Below are 15,780 nucleotides of genomic sequence, written 5' to 3'. Positions count from 1 at the left end.
AACTCCTTGAAAGCTCAGACTAGTACCCAAAGAGGATTCCACTGCCCCACTGACAAGGATCCACCAGCCACCACTGACTTCCCTCATCCCTGGCCATTGGCCGGGCTTGCTGGGGCTGATGGGAGTTGCCGTTCAGCAACATCTGGAGGGCCAAAGGTACCCCATACCTGCCTTACGTAGACATTGGCAGTCATTATTCAGGGTTCATTTTGTACATAACCTCTCCGCATATTAACAAGGGATAGCAGGAGCTGTATAATTTGCCTAGGTCACTTTACATATATGTTTTTTTATCAAAATTAAGAAAAAGAAATTGTGGGTGGTTTTTTTTAAAAAAAATATTGAATAACTAAAGTCTTGCTTTTGTATTTGAATTTAATCGCCTCCTCAGCCTGACTGATGCGGCTGTTTGCCTGCTTCAGGACGAAGACCAGGAGGTGAGGCAGGAAGCCTCTATTTTTGCCAGCCTCGTGGTGCAGCAACAGCAGATTGCCTCAGGCCTTGCGCCTCAGAGCAGTTGCGTTTTGCTTCAGAGCAACAAAGGCCTCCTTTGCCTCCTGGAGTTCCTGCTGGAGAAGTTCGGGAATTGCCCAGAAGCCTTTGCGACTCTGGTGCGTCATCTTCCCACAGCGGATCTCAGCGAGGCCTTGACAGAGCTGGAGGCCCAAGGGTGAGGCATAGGAGGAGGGCATGGAGAACTTTGTCGCAGATGCGGAAGAGGAATGAATTTTTAGTTTTTGTAGGAACATTGGTGACTGTTTTGCACTGAGTTAGACCCACGTAGGCTTTGGAATGTTGAAAGTGTGGCAAGAACAACTGTTTGGGTTCTTTTTCCATTTCAGAAGGAAGATAGAGTCCAGATCCTCCAGCTGCCTAGCCTTGCCTATCTTTACCTTTGCTCTTCTCTACCTTCCTCCCATTGTAAACTGATATTCTCAGGGAAACTGACCTCTCTTCTGACCCTCCTTCCTGTTTACTTCTTTTTCGACTGATCAGGGAGAGAGGAGACATCTCTGTCTCTGTTCTCTCTCCTGAACTATGAGGGCAATACCCAAGTCTGGGCATTGCATCTCCAACTTAGTTGGATATGGCTTTCCTATCTACAAAGTAGCTTTTCTTCTTAAAGTCTCAGTGATTTAAATGCTGGGTAAAAGCCTGCATACTGGCACACGCAGCTCAGAATGCTGAATTAGGCTGCATTCACACTGTACATTTATTCCACTATTATTCCACTTTAAAAAGTCATGACTTCCCCCAAAGAATCCTGGGAAGTGTAGTTTGTGAAGGGTGCTGAGAGTTGTTAGGAGACTCCTAATCTCCTTACAGAGCTACAATTCTCAGAGTCCCCTGGGAAGAGGGATTGACTGTTAAACCACTCAGGGAATTGTAGCTCTCTGAGGAAAATAGGAGCCTCCTAACAACTCTCAGCCCTCTTCACAAACCACACTTCCCAGGATTCTTTGGGGGAAGCCATGAGTATTTAAAGTGGAATAATAGTGGAATAAATGTCTGGTGTGAATGTGGCCTTAGCCTGCATCCGCATGACATGAACCTCTCCCCAGGCCACATATGGCCCTCACTGGGCTTTCTTTACACCCTGGATGATTCTGCCCAACTACAATGTATGCTGGAACTCTGATCATGCCTCTTGATTACCTGGACAGAGGATCGCAAGGGTGCGTGGGCAGGTGTGGGAACTAGCTTACTGTACAAAGGTGACATTTACATTTGCTCCTCCACCCACTTCCCTCTGGCCCCTGGAAGGTTTCCTAGAAGGGAAAGTGGCCCTCGGGACGACAAGGGTTCCCCAGCCATGCTTTACATCAGGGAATCAAATACGGTGGCTTTCCAAACACATCACTCTCTTTTTCAGGGGTGCCAGTCTTTATAAAGAGGACGAGCCAAATGTTTACGCAGAGCCCGCAATCCTTTCCCAAACGCTGCTGCCGTTTCTTTTCCAGCTGCTTGGGAGAGCTTCCATCTCTCCGAGGCTTTGGGAGGCAATGCAGCGCTGGCTAAAAGCCACTGGGCCCGTGGTCTTCTGCAGCCTCCATCGCTGCAGGCTGTGGTGGGGCCAAGGTGAGTGTTGAGTTCAAACCAGTATCCTAGCCAGCCAACAGGCCACTTATCCATCAACAGATTTATGGGAAGCCAAGAACTGACTCTAAGCCGGGGTTGGGAGCCTGCGGCCTTCCAGATGTTGTTGGGCTACAACTCGCATCACCCTCGACCACTGGCTTTGTTGCAGGGACCACCTTATATTTTAATATCTTGTTCAGCGCTTAGAAAACTCAGGCTGCAGGTTGGATACTTTGCTGTTTCCTCACGTGAACGACGACAAAACTTTCTGCAAGCAGAAACATAGCATGTCAAGGAGAAAGGTTCACGCCCAGCCATCCTCTTCAGTGCTAACTTACTCCTTGCAGTATTTTTTTTCATTGTTGCTTCTTTGTGTTTTAACCTCGGTGAGTATTCAAAGCAGTCTGAAGTGGGTCAGTTCGTTCTACCACTCCAGGCTTCGGCAGTCTCATTCTGCTGCATGAAAAAAACCACGGCCCAGGAATGTAGAAGTTGAGGGAGAGATCAAGGCTGAATAAGGAATCCTTGTGCTTAAAAATGTATAAAAAACACCCTTGCAGATGGCTCTATTGTTTGGAACACCCTGGGGATTTCCTCTCTGCCTAACACAATGGTCTCAATCAGCCTCCTGCAGTTTGGTGCCCTCCAAACGCAGTGGCGTCTAGTGCCCATTGAGACTGGTGGGGCGGAAGGCAGGGAGCCCAAGCAGTAGGCGGAGTCAGAGCCAGTGGCAGACAGAACTACCCCGATTGGTTGTAAGTAAGAACACACTGAGGCTGCATTCAGCCATGGGGCTTATTGCGTTAATTTGACAGGTTAAAATGCCAGCGCTTCTGTCCTGATTTCTAAAATCCCTTTCACACGGCAGTACCTGTTGCGTTAAGGAACGGTGGCTTTTTCAGCCGATATACCGGCATTTCGCGCAACCGTCTCTCACACTGCTGCAGCAAACAGCGCCTTGTTTTCGTCCCACACCTGCAATGCACATGCACACTGCAGTTCCCCCGTGATTCACTGCTTCTTTGGGTCTGGACACGGGCGTGTGTGGGGAAAAGGAAGGGAGCGCTGCTACCTGTGCCTGTGCTGGAATACTGGTGCAATTTTCGTCAGGCAAAAAAAAAAACCTGGCACGCACCTAAAGGGGAGGAACACATTGCATGCTGGGATGCCTATGATATGAGCGGCTGAAGCTAGCACAACGCTTCCGCGATCTTCCGAGTTCCCAGGCTTGCAAACGGATTATTTCTGGTATTATTTATCACAAAAATTAGTGCTAAACTTCCACTACATTTCTGGAACTAGCTTTCACATTGTTTGAAAGGTCAAATATAATGCACAAGTTACCAGGTAAGAAATTGTTGGAATGCAATAAAGTGCAGTGTGAAAGCAGCCTCAGGTGGGGGCAGGCTAAGGTTAGTGGAGCAGAGCCCTGTCCCCCCCCCTCTAACAGAGTAGCCTCCACTCATGGTGCCCTAAATACAGTTGACTCGTCACAACAATGAATGAATGGGGAACTGATGGTCAATTACCGATTATTGGACGCTGATGGTCACGTGGGGAAGCCCTATTTTCCTAGGCCTTGTTTGCGTCCCCTTTTGTTTGTTTGTTTATTGCATCTGTATCCCACCTTTTTCTTCAGGGACCTCAAGGTGGTTTACATGGTTCACCCCCTCCTCATTTAATCCCCACAACAACCCTGTGAGGCAGGTTAGGCTGAGAGATATAGCAACTGGCCCAAGGTCACCCAGTGAGCTTCACAGCCCAGCAGGGATTTGAACCCAGGTCTCCCAGGTCCTAGTCCGACACTCTAACTGCTATACCATACTGGCTGTCATCTGCTGAGTTCTAAAAGGGCAACATTGTGACTAAGGAGGAGGAGAACGCTGAGAGCCAGGGCTACCCCCTGAACTGGTTGTAAGAAAGAAGGCAGACAGGTGGAGGCCGGATGAGGGTCGACTGAGGTTGGTCGGGCAGTGCCCCCTTTGCCCTAATAGACCAGCCTCCACCGTAGATGTATTCAACTACAACTCCTATCAGTCCTGGTCAGTACAGCCATGGGAATTGTAGTCCAAAAACTTTGGAGGGCACCAGTTTGGGGAAGGGTTGATCTCAGCGTTCAACCATATCATCTTGTGTTTTTCAGCTGACAGCATTTCTCTGCACCTGAAGGCTCTGGGTTGCCCAAAGGTGGACATTGCCGTCACAGCACTGCTGGTCAAAGCTGCCCTTGTAGTGCACATATTGGAGGTCCAGGAAAGGAGAAGCCAACCCAGCATCGAAAGGATAGGCTTCACTTCCCAGGAGCTGAGATGTGCAATTTTGTCCATTCAGAAGCTTCTCGCTCAATGTGGAATGGTCCTTATGATCGACATAGAGATGGAGCGATAGCCATTCTGAACATCTGTTCCAGTGAATCACCGAGGCCTTTTTGTTACCGCGATGGAGAAAGAGCTTGGAGATCGCCATCACGCCCTCTTGCCTAGAACACAGGGCCTTGCTATCCCAAAATTTTGTTGAGGCAGGCCACCTCCAAATGGCCACAAGCAAGCAAAATAACCATCTTTCAGCTCAAAGATGCTTGCAAGCTTCTACGTTGGTAGCCGTGTGTGTCGGAGCTGAGCTATGGGTACCTGTTGAGTAGGAGGTGGAAAGTCAAGCCAGGAAAGACCATTACTGCCCAAGCAAAGGACAGGAAGCCTCCATAGGTCTTCCTGTTCAGGCAAGCCAATGGTCAGCCTTGGTGGACGAAGTCACATCAGTACCCGGTAACATGAAGGTGCAAGGAAGCTTTGGCCCTCCAGATGTTGCTGAACGACAACTCCCATCTTCCCTGGCCATGCTTGCTAGGGCTGGCGGGAGTTGTCATACAGCAACATCTGGAGGGCCAAAGGCTCCCCACGCCTGCTTTACTGGCTAGAGAAATGTTCCCATTTGCAGCCCAGGGGCTCGCTACAACAGGGCAACTGTGCAAATAGCCAGGAGTTCCAAGTACTAGGCGCCAGGAGTTCCAAGTACTAGGCACCAGGAGCTGCTGACATGAGCAACAAAATTGTCCTAGACCAGGAGAGGGAAGTGTTCGGACCTCCAGATGTTAGATTCCAACACCCATCATCTCTGGACATGCTGGCTTAGGCTGATAGGAGTTGTTGGAGTCCAACAATATCCAGAGGGCCCCAGGTTCCTTAGCCTACTAAATGGCACCCTATTCCTCCAGTTGCCCAAGCACTGTGCTTCTAGGATAATGAGGACTGTCTGCAGATTAAGAGTGCTACATCGGAGTGAGTTTTTGCTGAGACACCGTTTCAGATTTCCCTCATTTGCCTAAACCATACCGCATTTGGTCCAAGATTCGCTTGCTTGGTTCTCGTTATAAGGAGCTCAAGATGGCACGGAAGGCTGAGCAAAATGAACCTGCAGCGTATTTTCTCATTTTAATAAAGTGGTTTTTATCAGGCCATGGCTGTCAGTTAATGCATATTCCTAGGACTGTGCGTGGGTTTGGTTTTATTTATTTTATTTTTGTTTTATTATTACAATTTACAGCCCACCTTTCCACCAAGCAGCTCAAGGTGGCGTACATGGTTCTCCTCCCTCTCCGTTTTATTCTTGCAACAGCCCTGTAAGGTAGTTTAGGCTGAGAGATTGTGACTGGCCCTGGGTCACCCAGTGAGCCTCACGGCCGAGGGGGGATTTGAACCCTAGTCTCCCAGGTCCTAGTCCAACACTTTAACCACTCTACCACATTAGCTCTCAGTTTTCAGTCTTAACAGCCTTAAGAGCCTGATGTCACGATGAGCCACAGTTTGACTTAAACTAATCGTGAATGTGCCTCTTCCCTGGCCCCTGCATGGCTCAAACAAGCCATAATGTAGTTTGTTGCATCATCCAAACCTGGGCCACGGTGGATGGTTTGTCTCAAACAAACCATGAGCGGGTAAGCCTGAAATAAACTACGGCTTGTTCGAGCCCCGCGGACACTTTGAAGACACTACAAAGGCAAAATACATTCATTCACAATTGCACCATGACTCAAGGCAGGGCCAGACAATCTTTTTCAGCCAAGGGCCGTTTCCTTCGTGGGAAACCTTCTGGGGGCCGCATGCGGGTTGTGGGCATGCGACGCTTAACTTTATACAGTAAATTACATTCCAGCTATCCAGAAACAGGTTGGGATTACAGGTGGCACTAGAGGCAGATATAACCACTAATTTGTGCACAGCCTATGTCACACAGGTTGCACAACTACAGTTGATTGGTTGGTCTTGCACAACAAACCCTCCACCCCCCCCTAAAAAAATCAGACTTTTTGCAATAAGGAAAGCAATGGGGAAATGCCCTTGGAAATGTGGAGTAACGCTTGCTTTGATGCAACATCTAACCTTCCCACAAACAAATCAGGATCAATGCTCATTAAACAGAGCACCTAGAAGCACCAAAGGTGATGGGAGTCGTAGGCTAGCAGCATCTGGAGAGCTGCAGTTTCCCCTCTTCCACCAGATTTAAGGTATGGATCACTGAACATTTTTCAATCCTATATCCACTAATCGTGGAGGAAGCCCCGGTGAACTGAGTGGGGCTTACTTCACAGTAAATATCGCAGACTCCTCCAAACTGGATACCCTCCCGGCTTTTGGAAGTACAAATCCCATCATCCCTGACAGTGGGCCATGCTGCCTGAGGGTGCCGGCAGTTCTTGTCTGAAAGGCCACGTCCCCTACAGACCCGCTTAAGTGTTGAGATCAGACGATCAGAGGCGGATTCTGGGCGCTCCGCTCGCGGGGACTTGTGCGAGCCAGAGCTGGGGCCGCTCCTCTTCCTCTGACCGAAAGGTGGGAGGAAACGCCACCGAGCGAGAAAAGCTGGAAGAAATACCGCGTGGTTTCGCCAGAGCCATTTCCTCTTCCTTCCGCTCCTCCTCTTCTTTTTTTTTAATAATAATTATTATTACTATCATTTGATTAAATGCCTGGAGCGAAATCTCCTCCCGCGTCGCCTCCTCTTTGCAATCTGTGGCATCTGAACTTTGCACACGCTCAGGGGGCGCTCCCCGTAGCTTGATTGCTCCCGAAGTCGCGGAGGTAGGAAGCGGTCAGAAGAACGGCGGGGACTGGGCGGCCCCCTACCCCACCCCTCGTTCTTCGCTTTGGGGGCGTGTGAGGAGGAGGAGGAGGACGATGAAGGCGTGAAACCCTAAAAAAAAAGTCAGAAGGCAGCGGACAAGGAAGACGGGGGTAAGATAGATTCATGGGCATAGATCCATTTGTTTTTAGCAAAGCTCTCAGGGCGGTAGGAAGACATCAGCACAAACGTCACACTTGTCCAAGCCACAGTTTTGGAAAACTGAACCTAAAACCTCAGCAAAAGCAGATTTTTTTTTAAAAGCCCAGATAATTTTTATTACTTGTTAAAATACAGTCTGCGTCTGTGTTGGAATTGCTTTTTAAGATGCTTTTAAAGCTTTTTTAAAAAGCTTTTTTTAAAGATGTTTTGTTTTAAGATGTTTTTAAAGATGTTTTCTTTTAATATATTTTAATGTCTGTTTTTATGGTGTTTTAGAGTGTTTTTAGTGTTTTTGTTTGCCACCCTGGGCTCCTACTGGGAGGAAGAGCGGGATATAAATTATTATTATTATTATTATTATTATTATTATTATTAAGCCTGGGGAATTCTTGGATGTGACCCCTCAATTGCTAAACTGATTTGATTGCAATAGCAATCCTCTAAAATGCAAAGAGAGGATTAGGGATTTATTGACAGCAGCGCGGCTTACTTTGGCCAGGTTCTGGAGAGATCTTGTTGGAGCGACAATTGATTACCGACATAAGGAAATTTGGCAATTGGCAGTAGCGGACGAAAATAACATAAACTAATAGTTTCAAGGGGTCAAGCAAAAAATATTTTATAGGGGAATGGTATGATTTTGTTTGTTTTGTTAATGATAAAACTAATATGATTCCATCAATACAATGTATAAGAATATAGAATGCCTAATACAAATTGGCCTAATTTCTTAAGTGGTATTTCAAAATATATAAACTGATTTTGTTCAGTAAACCATACACAGATATTTGAAATGTATGACAGCTCAGCTCCTCAGCATATATTATTATTATTATTAATTTCCATTTATAGACCGCTTACTATCTAAGATCTCAAAACAGTTTACAATAGAATACACAAGGTACAATAAAAAACATATCAAATTAATTTACAAAGCAAAATATATAAACAATATACATATACATAAACATATACATAAACACAGCATAAAACTCAGAATTCACCAAGGGAATTTTACTCTCCTATAGGAATTAATAAAAGTCAGACATGCTATGGCCATATTGTGCCCTTATTTTCCATCTCATTGAGAAACAAATATAATGCAAGTGGTCTGATACTACACGGTTATGGGTTCTGCTACTTACCTGAATACTTACCTGAGAAGACTTCCTTTGTTTAATTCTAGAGTTTTTCTTTAGTTGTTAATAAATAAAACTGAAAGGGACTTTTGGGTTCTGGGATTTTAATGTGGAATATGACCTCAAGCGAAATCATTACCTGTATGTGATGCATGTTGTGGGGCCATGTTGAATCCGCTCACTGCTTCTCTGGAATAATTGTGTGTCTTCTTTCTGGAAAATACAAAATGTTAATAAAAACTATTTAAAAAAAAGAAAAAAGAAAGCCTGGGGAAAGTTTCTGGTCCCAGAGAAGAAGAAATTAGAGCATTCGAGCATCCGCCTTGCATGCAGAAAGTCCCGGATTTAATCCCCGGCATCTCTAGGTAGGGCTGGGAGACCCTCCCCATGTGAAACCCTAAAAATCTGCTGCCAGTCAGTGCCGATATTGCGAGCTAGGTGGTGCAGTGGTATAAGTGGACAAGCAAGGAGGGAGGCACCCAAAAGTACTGCAGACAGGGAGCCCTCAGAATGCCTTGCCAGTGAAAAGCCAACGGTGGAAGCAAAAGTGTTTTTATTGCTGCCCAACGCGTTTAGGGTGGAAAGAACCCTTTAACAAGGGCAGTCTGTAAAAGCATATATATACACAGCATTAAAGTCAATTGTCAATCATACTATAAATATTAATATATTTATACATTAACCTGTTAAAAATGAACAATTCCATGATATACGAAACACTGGCTGCAAAAGCTCTAATCAATAAGGAATCATAGAATAGAAGAGTTGGAAGGGGCCTCTAAGGCCATCAAGTCCAACCCCCTGTGCAATGCAGGAATCCAAATCAAAGCATTCCCGACAGATGGCTGGAAAAAAGGGACAAGTGAGATGGAACATAATACAAAATAAAACTTAACTTAAAAACTTCACATATGAATACATGACACCAAAATGAATTCAATGAACTCGAGAAATTAAAAAAAAACCCAAACAATTTTTTTGGGGGGGGAACCCTAAGGGAGTCGGCATCCCCAAAACAGCCCATTGTGGACGGAGTGTGTTCACTGGCTATGGATTTTTTTAAAAAATGGAAACCCATATGGGGGACAGAGTGGAGTATTGTAGAAGAGAGCATGGTTGACCTACTGGAAAAATGAGCAGGGGCACTTCACGCTGCAACAATTTGTTGCTGGTTGCTTTGTTTAAAGCCTTTATTTTGCTTTTTTAATAGGTTTTTTAAATGTTTCTCATCAGTTAGCACCCACTGCTTTGGAAGCCTATATAGGATGGAATCAATGAGTGAACGCAGCATTCACCTAACCGAAAGGAATCTTCAGCAATATGTAATGAAGCGGAGAGAGGGGTGATATTAAGAGATGTGAGAGCCGTGCTTCCTGGTGTGAGCATAGCAATGTTTCAAAATTGACCCTATTTTCAGCTGTGAAATCAGGCATGCGGAACCTGTGGCTCTCCGGATGTTGCTGAACTACAACTCCCATCACCACCAGCAAGCATGGCCAACGGTCAGGGATGAAGGGGGTTGCCGTTCAGCAACATCAGAAAAGCAAGGGTTGCCCGCTCTGCTTTGATCAGATTGATACGCACGGCTACATGCTGTCCATCCACACTCGTTTCAATGTTCCAAGATTCTGTTTGTGTTTTGAAATGCAGGGACCGACACGATGACCACCAAGGCGAAGAGGATCAAATTTTCTGACGAGGAGAAGTTCTTGATCCTAGAAGAATTCGCTCTCCGCAAAGACATCCTGATCGCAAAGAGCGGCCGCTGCAGCAACACCACCGACCGCCAACGAGCGTGGGAGGAGATCGCTGCGGCTGTCAACTCTCTGAACCCGCTGATACAGCGCACGCCAGAAGAGATCCGCAAGAAGTGGAAGAACATGGTAGTGGATGCCCGCAAAGGGCTGACAGTGGAGAAGCATCCTTTGCTGAGGAGGCAGCCCCGGGAGCGTCTCTTCCACAATATCTTTGCTCTCCTCAATCAGACGGACAACGCACTGCCCAACCCGTTGCTTTATGGCTGCAGGTTGAGAAACGAGCCTTCAGGCAGCCCTCCCGGGAGTGCGTCGCCAACACGCAGGACCGAGGTGCCGTCAGGCTCACCGTGCATTTTGTATCTCCGCAGCAACAGCCACTACCAGCAGCCTTGCAAGATCGAGGCTCTCCGAGACTCCAAAGCCAGCAAGGAGTCTCTGCGGATTGAATCGCCAAGGCAGAACCTTGGCGCAATTGCACCGCTGCAATACGGCGAGGGGCTCGATTGTCATACAGAGGGATGTCAAGAGAGTGAGGGAAAGGCATTGGGAGAGCCCTGCAAGGGTGTCTCGTTGAACTGTGTTCATCACGCGGATGAGCCACACCATGGACAAATCCCCAGGATGCATCTGCCCCTGAGCCATGAATCCGGGGGGTCTGGTGTTTATAGAATTCCGGGACCCAGGATCTGCTCATCCGACCTCACTCTGACTTGTAAGCTTGAGCGCCCCCTAAGCCCTGTGCAGGAATGGCCTTGCCTCAGGGCAGCTTGCAGCCCCCTGACACAAAGCAGTGGTATCAGCAGCTTGGGTCCCGAAAGCACCCACTCCTCAACAGATGATAACGGTGAGGGTTGCTACCAAATTCCATAGAATTCAGAGGGAAATGCATGCATGTTTGTTACAGGGGAACCTTTGTCAGTCTGAGGGCCGCATTCCCTTCAAGGCAACCTTCCAGGGGCCACATGCCTGTGGGTGGGCGGGGCCAGAGGCAGAAGTGGGCAGAGCAACAGATGTGAATTTTACCTTTGCGCAGTAGGCTAGTTTCTAAACACGCTCGCGCACCCATCTCAATCCTCCATTCAGAGAAGCAGGAGGCATTATCCTAGTACAAGGACATATTCCAGCCAGGCAAAAGCACTTGCAGTGCAAAGTAGGACTCAGGGAGGGTGTGGCCTGGGGAGAGGGGGTGTGGCATATGAAGAGTTCCACAGGCCAGATAGAGAGGCCTGAAGGGCCGCATTTGGCCCCCGGGCCTAAGGTTTACTTATTTATGTTTATAAACATGTTTGTATACCACTATTTCATTTCAGAAAACATCAAAGTAATTTACAGACTGAATCACCAAGGCAGAACCTTGGCGCAATTGCAACGCTGCAATACGCAATTGCAATTTTAAAAGTATAATAAAAACCAGTAAAAATCCAGTAAAAACAAGATCAACAGTTGTACAGCATATTTTTAGACATATATTCCTTCCTTCAGGGCACCTAAGGTGGCTTATATAGTTCTCCTTAATCCAATTTTCTATCCTCACAAACAACCCTTGTGAGGTAGGTTCATCATGGCTGGCCCAAGGCCACTCTGTGAGCTTCATGGCTGAGTGGGGATTTGAACCCTACCCTATGCTACACTGCCTCACTGTGTTGAGTTACCTCACAGCATTCAGCTCCGCTCATGCTGAATTGCATTCCAGGAAAGCCGGCAGATTCAGCCGTGCTTTGCAGCTGATCCGAGGAGAGTGCCGGCTACATGTCCATTTATTTTATTTTAGTACATTTACATCATGGGAATTCAAGGGTTTCCTAGGCAATTTCTCATCCTGGCACTGAACAGACCTAGGCCTAGTTAGCTTCAATAAGGCGTCTGTTAGATGTGCTCTCAGACCGTGCTCTGGGGCTGCGTAAACAGCATTAAACCATTAGTGTTGTTCTCATGCAAGGTTGTTGGTGGGTTTTTAACTGTGCAGTTGGACCCCTAAAAAAATGGGAAGTTTGGAAAACAATTGCGCCGTTGGATAGCTGATAATGTGCACTTTGAAAAATGGGGAGGGAATTAGTTATGTTAGACATATGTGTTCATTGAGTACTTAAAGGACAATGTCAGAGACACGAATTATGTAAGGGCAGAATGCACTCAGTTTCCATACTTAGAATCATAGAATAATAGAGTTGGAAGGGGCCTATAAGGCCATCAAGTCCAACCGCCCAGACTATATTGAAACCCATCTTTTTGGCTGGAGCCTCCTCTTCTTCACCTTCATCTTTGGCCAGGTAATGCCTTGCTGCATCTTTGTAAATGCCTTTAAAGTACTCCTGGTTAGTTACTGAACTGGGGCAGATTCAGTCGGCACCTTGTTGGCGCTGGCCCATGACAGGCCCTTTTCAGTGGTGGCCTCCTGTCTGTGGAATGCCTTCCCCAGTGAAGTGTGTATTAATTTTCAGAGAAATCTGAAAATCTTTCTGTTTACCCAGTCAATAGATGGCTGAAAGGGACTGTTCCTGGCAACCTGAAGATCACTGGTGAAAGAATGTTTTTAAGCTGTGTTTTAGCATATTTTAACCGTTTTACAATATTCCCAGTGATGTTTTAAAATGTTTTTAATTTGTTTTGGAATATTTTTAATTGTTTTTAGTATGTTATTTGTTTTCTTGTTTAATTGTTTTGTCTGTGTTTGACACCCTGGGCTCCTGAGGGAAGAGAGGCAGGACATAAATTCTATTTTTTTTATTATTATTTTAAATGAATCATCGCTATGTAGTAGATAAGAACTACTGACTCCTACAGAAAAATCACAACTTATACAGGGTGTAAACAAGGAGCAAAGCAAACTTTGTGTTCAGCTTTCTTTTCTTTTTTTAATGTGGGGTATCCAAGGAAGAATTTGTGCAGTTGGAAAACCTGCGTTTAAAAAACCCTCTTCTCATGCATGCATATTTCACTTGCACTGAACAGCAGGTTCTGTACTTCTAAAGTTGCATATGCTGGAAGTATGTGAATGCAGCTTTCAGACTGTAGGACCCACGAGTGAAAGTACACCTATATTGACGGTTGGGGGAGGACATCTGTGGCCTGTAAGTGAAGCAAGCAATTGCAAATAAGGCAGTATGGTAGGTCAGATGGGCTTGTTGAAGTCTTGGCTGTTTCGTCAAAGTTCAGCCTTGCTGGCCTTTTGGACAGTTTGCACTGGCTCTCTGCTTTAATTCTCTTTTTCTGGGCTTCTCTTTGCCCACAGCTGAAGATTCGCAGCCTGACCAGAGGGGTTGCAACATGCCAACCGGAGGGCCTTCGAGAGAGCTTTCGGAGAAGCAGAGCCGGCTATATGCAGAGGTTCTGGAGTTGCAGAAGGAGACCCTGCAGCTACAGAAGGAAAAGATCCTCTTGGAGAAAGAGAAACTGTTGCTGGAAATCCTCAAGCTCAGACGTGAGCTGGGCATGTGAACAGGTTAACTGGGAAGTTCTCTTCTCTAATGGCGCTTTGCGCCAGGTCCTTGACACAGCTTAGACAGAGGGAGGGAAGGGCTTAGAGCCAGACTCAGTGCGGGAATGTGTGAAATAATCACCATCGCCGTGCCTTTGAGCATGCACAGAGTGCCTTCTTCATCACCAAGCACCCACCAAGCACCGCTTGGCATTGGGATCAGGCTTAAATCCTGGCACCTCCCGCCTCTTTAGCCCACGGAATCTGTGGCCCTCCAAATATTGTTGGACTATAGCATGCATGATCCCTGACCATTGGCCATCAGCAGTCATTGGCCATCCCTGACCATTGGCTGGGGCAGATGGAGTCCAACAGCCCTAGAACAGGGATGGTGAACCTGTGGCTCTCGCTAGACTCTTAATTCCCATCAGCCTCAGCCAGTGCGGTCAAGGGCCAGGGGCGGCCCCAGGCTTCCCCCCCCCCGCCCCCGCCCTATCTAAATGTGCTATACTGAGTCAGTCTGTTGATTCTTCCATCCCAGTAACTGTCTTCTCAGACTGGCAGCCATTTTCCAGGGTCTCATTCTTTCTGAGTCCTCCTGCATAGGAGGAAGGACCAGAGCTCATCTCTTGCACGCAGAAGGTCCCAGATTCGACCCTTGGCGTCGTCTCTAGCTGCTGTTTTTACAGGATCAGGTCACAGCAAAGACGTCTGCTTGAAATGGTCAGTCAGAGCAGTGGGTAGATCAGGGACGGGGAACGTGGCGCTCTAGCTTGTGGTTGGGCTCCACCTTCCAGCATCCCTGATCTTTGGCCAGGATGGCTGGGGCAGATGGTGGCGCTGGAGCCCAGAAACATCCTGGAGGAGTGGAGGCTGCCCCATTGGGGCAGTGTCCCGCCAACCTCAGCCTGTCCGCAGCCAGCCCTCAGCTGCCTGCCTTTCTTGCAATCAGCCCTGGTTTGTGGCCCTGCCTGTCATCTCAGTGTTGCCCTAGTACGGAGGAGAGGATGGGGACAAGACTAGAATGAGCTGGCTCTGTCTGTCATTGGCCCAGGCTCCTCCCACTGTGGCTCTCCCTCCCTTCCGCCCTATTAGTATCAATGGGCAGCAGCCACCACTGATCTGGAGGGCCAAAGGTTCCCATCCCTGGTGTGGAAAAATAAGGGGCAAGATGGACCTGATATAAGGCAGTTTGGTATGTACCTGAGACCCTTTTAACTGAAGGTCCTGGGGGTTGAATCTAGGCTCTTCCTGTGTGCATGTGTTTCATGAGCTATAGAACTCATGGATGCATGTGCGCCATGAGCTATAGAACTTCCTGCATGCATGTGCATCATGAGCCATAGAATTCCCCCCCCCTTCAAAAATGGGTCAATGAGTGGCTGGAGGAGGGCCGCATTCCCCTTCTGAGCGACCTTCCGAGGGCCTTGTGGCAGCAGTGGGCAGGGCCAGAGGCAAAAGTGGGCGGGGAAGGAGATGATACTCTTTACTTTGTGCAGGAGGCTGCACCCCGGTCGTGCAAAAGTCAGAGGTTTCTAAAGATATGAAGGCCCAGAAAAAAAACTGGGGGGGGGGGGAAACGGTGGGAAACTCTGTGTGTGTGTGTGTTTTTGCCCAGTCTTTCCAGGCCTTCACATCTCTAGTTTCTACACAACTGTGCTCACACCCACCTCTCCATCCAGGCAAGCGAGAAGCATTAGCACAGTTCGAGGACATGTTCCAGCTAGGCTGCCCATCAAAAAAGGAAGTTGTGGAGCAAAGCAAGTGAATGGGGTAGCCTGGGGGTGGAGGTGGCCTAGGGAGAATTCCGAGGTCCAGACAGAGAGGCCTGGGGGGCCACTTTCACTCCCCCCCCCAGCCTGAGATTCTCCACCCCTGTTATTGCATTGGCAGAACAGTCCATTATGTGGACAAGCCTATGCGCATGCACATTAAATACGTGGTTGTCCGAGCGGGAGGGGGGAACATGGCTTGGCTTCCCTCTCATGCAGTCATGGAATGTGTTTGTGGGGGGGGAATGGAGGTATCTGCCTCTTGACCTTATTTTAAAAGCATTGGCTGATCCCTGAAAATTCTCATCCTAATAAACAAGAGAGGATAAACACAA

At 47.5% G+C, this 15,780-nt stretch overlaps 2 protein-coding genes across 8 annotated transcripts in view; both read left to right on the top strand.

Moving 5' to 3' along the window:
- Nucleotides 1-5,571, top strand: part of LOC133373197 (tRNA (32-2'-O)-methyltransferase regulator THADA-like) — a 47,705-nt gene extending 42,134 nt beyond the window's left edge. For 3 of the 7 annotated variants that reach the window (XM_061602602.1, XM_061602601.1, XM_061602607.1), the window contains 3 exons: nt 392-670; nt 1,874-2,079; nt 4,223-5,571. In XM_061602602.1, the coding sequence (XP_061458586.1) occupies nt 392-670; nt 1,874-2,079; nt 4,223-4,467 (730 nt within the window). In that variant the 3' untranslated portion in view covers nt 4,468-5,571. The remainder of the gene's footprint in view (nt 1-391; nt 671-1,873; nt 2,080-4,222) is intronic. The other 4 variants (XR_009759624.1, XM_061602603.1, XM_061602604.1 and 1 more) reach the window with 4 other exon arrangements.
- Nucleotides 5,572-6,925: 1,354 nt separating this feature from the next.
- On the top strand, nt 6,926-15,780 carry LOC133373198 (uncharacterized). The gene is made up of 3 exons (XM_061602608.1): nt 6,926-7,310; nt 10,149-11,099; nt 13,488-15,780. The coding sequence occupies exons 2-3, from the start codon at nt 10,160-10,162 to the stop codon at nt 13,691-13,693; spliced, it is 1,146 nt and encodes a 381-aa protein (XP_061458592.1). The 5' UTR covers nt 6,926-7,310; nt 10,149-10,159; the 3' UTR covers nt 13,694-15,780.

Source organism: Rhineura floridana, chromosome 19, assembly GCF_030035675.1.
Source record: "Rhineura floridana isolate rRhiFlo1 chromosome 19, rRhiFlo1.hap2, whole genome shotgun sequence".
Classification (NCBI taxonomy): domain Eukaryota; kingdom Metazoa; phylum Chordata; class Lepidosauria; order Squamata; family Rhineuridae; genus Rhineura; species Rhineura floridana.
Note: the sequence above shows the minus strand (reverse complement) of the source record. Positions and strands in the feature narration are given on the sequence as shown.

What these genes read in the sequence shown, in the direction of transcription:
- LOC133373198 (XM_061602608.1), top strand. Translation starts at nt 10,160, where the DNA reads ATGACCACCAAGGCGAAGAGGATCAAATTTTCTGACGAGGAGAAGTTC. An exon ending in CTCCTCAACAGATGATAACG is followed by an intron (nt 11,100 to 13,487) that starts GTGAGGGTTGCT and finishes CTTTGCCCACAG; the next exon opens with CTGAAGATTCGCAGCCTGAC.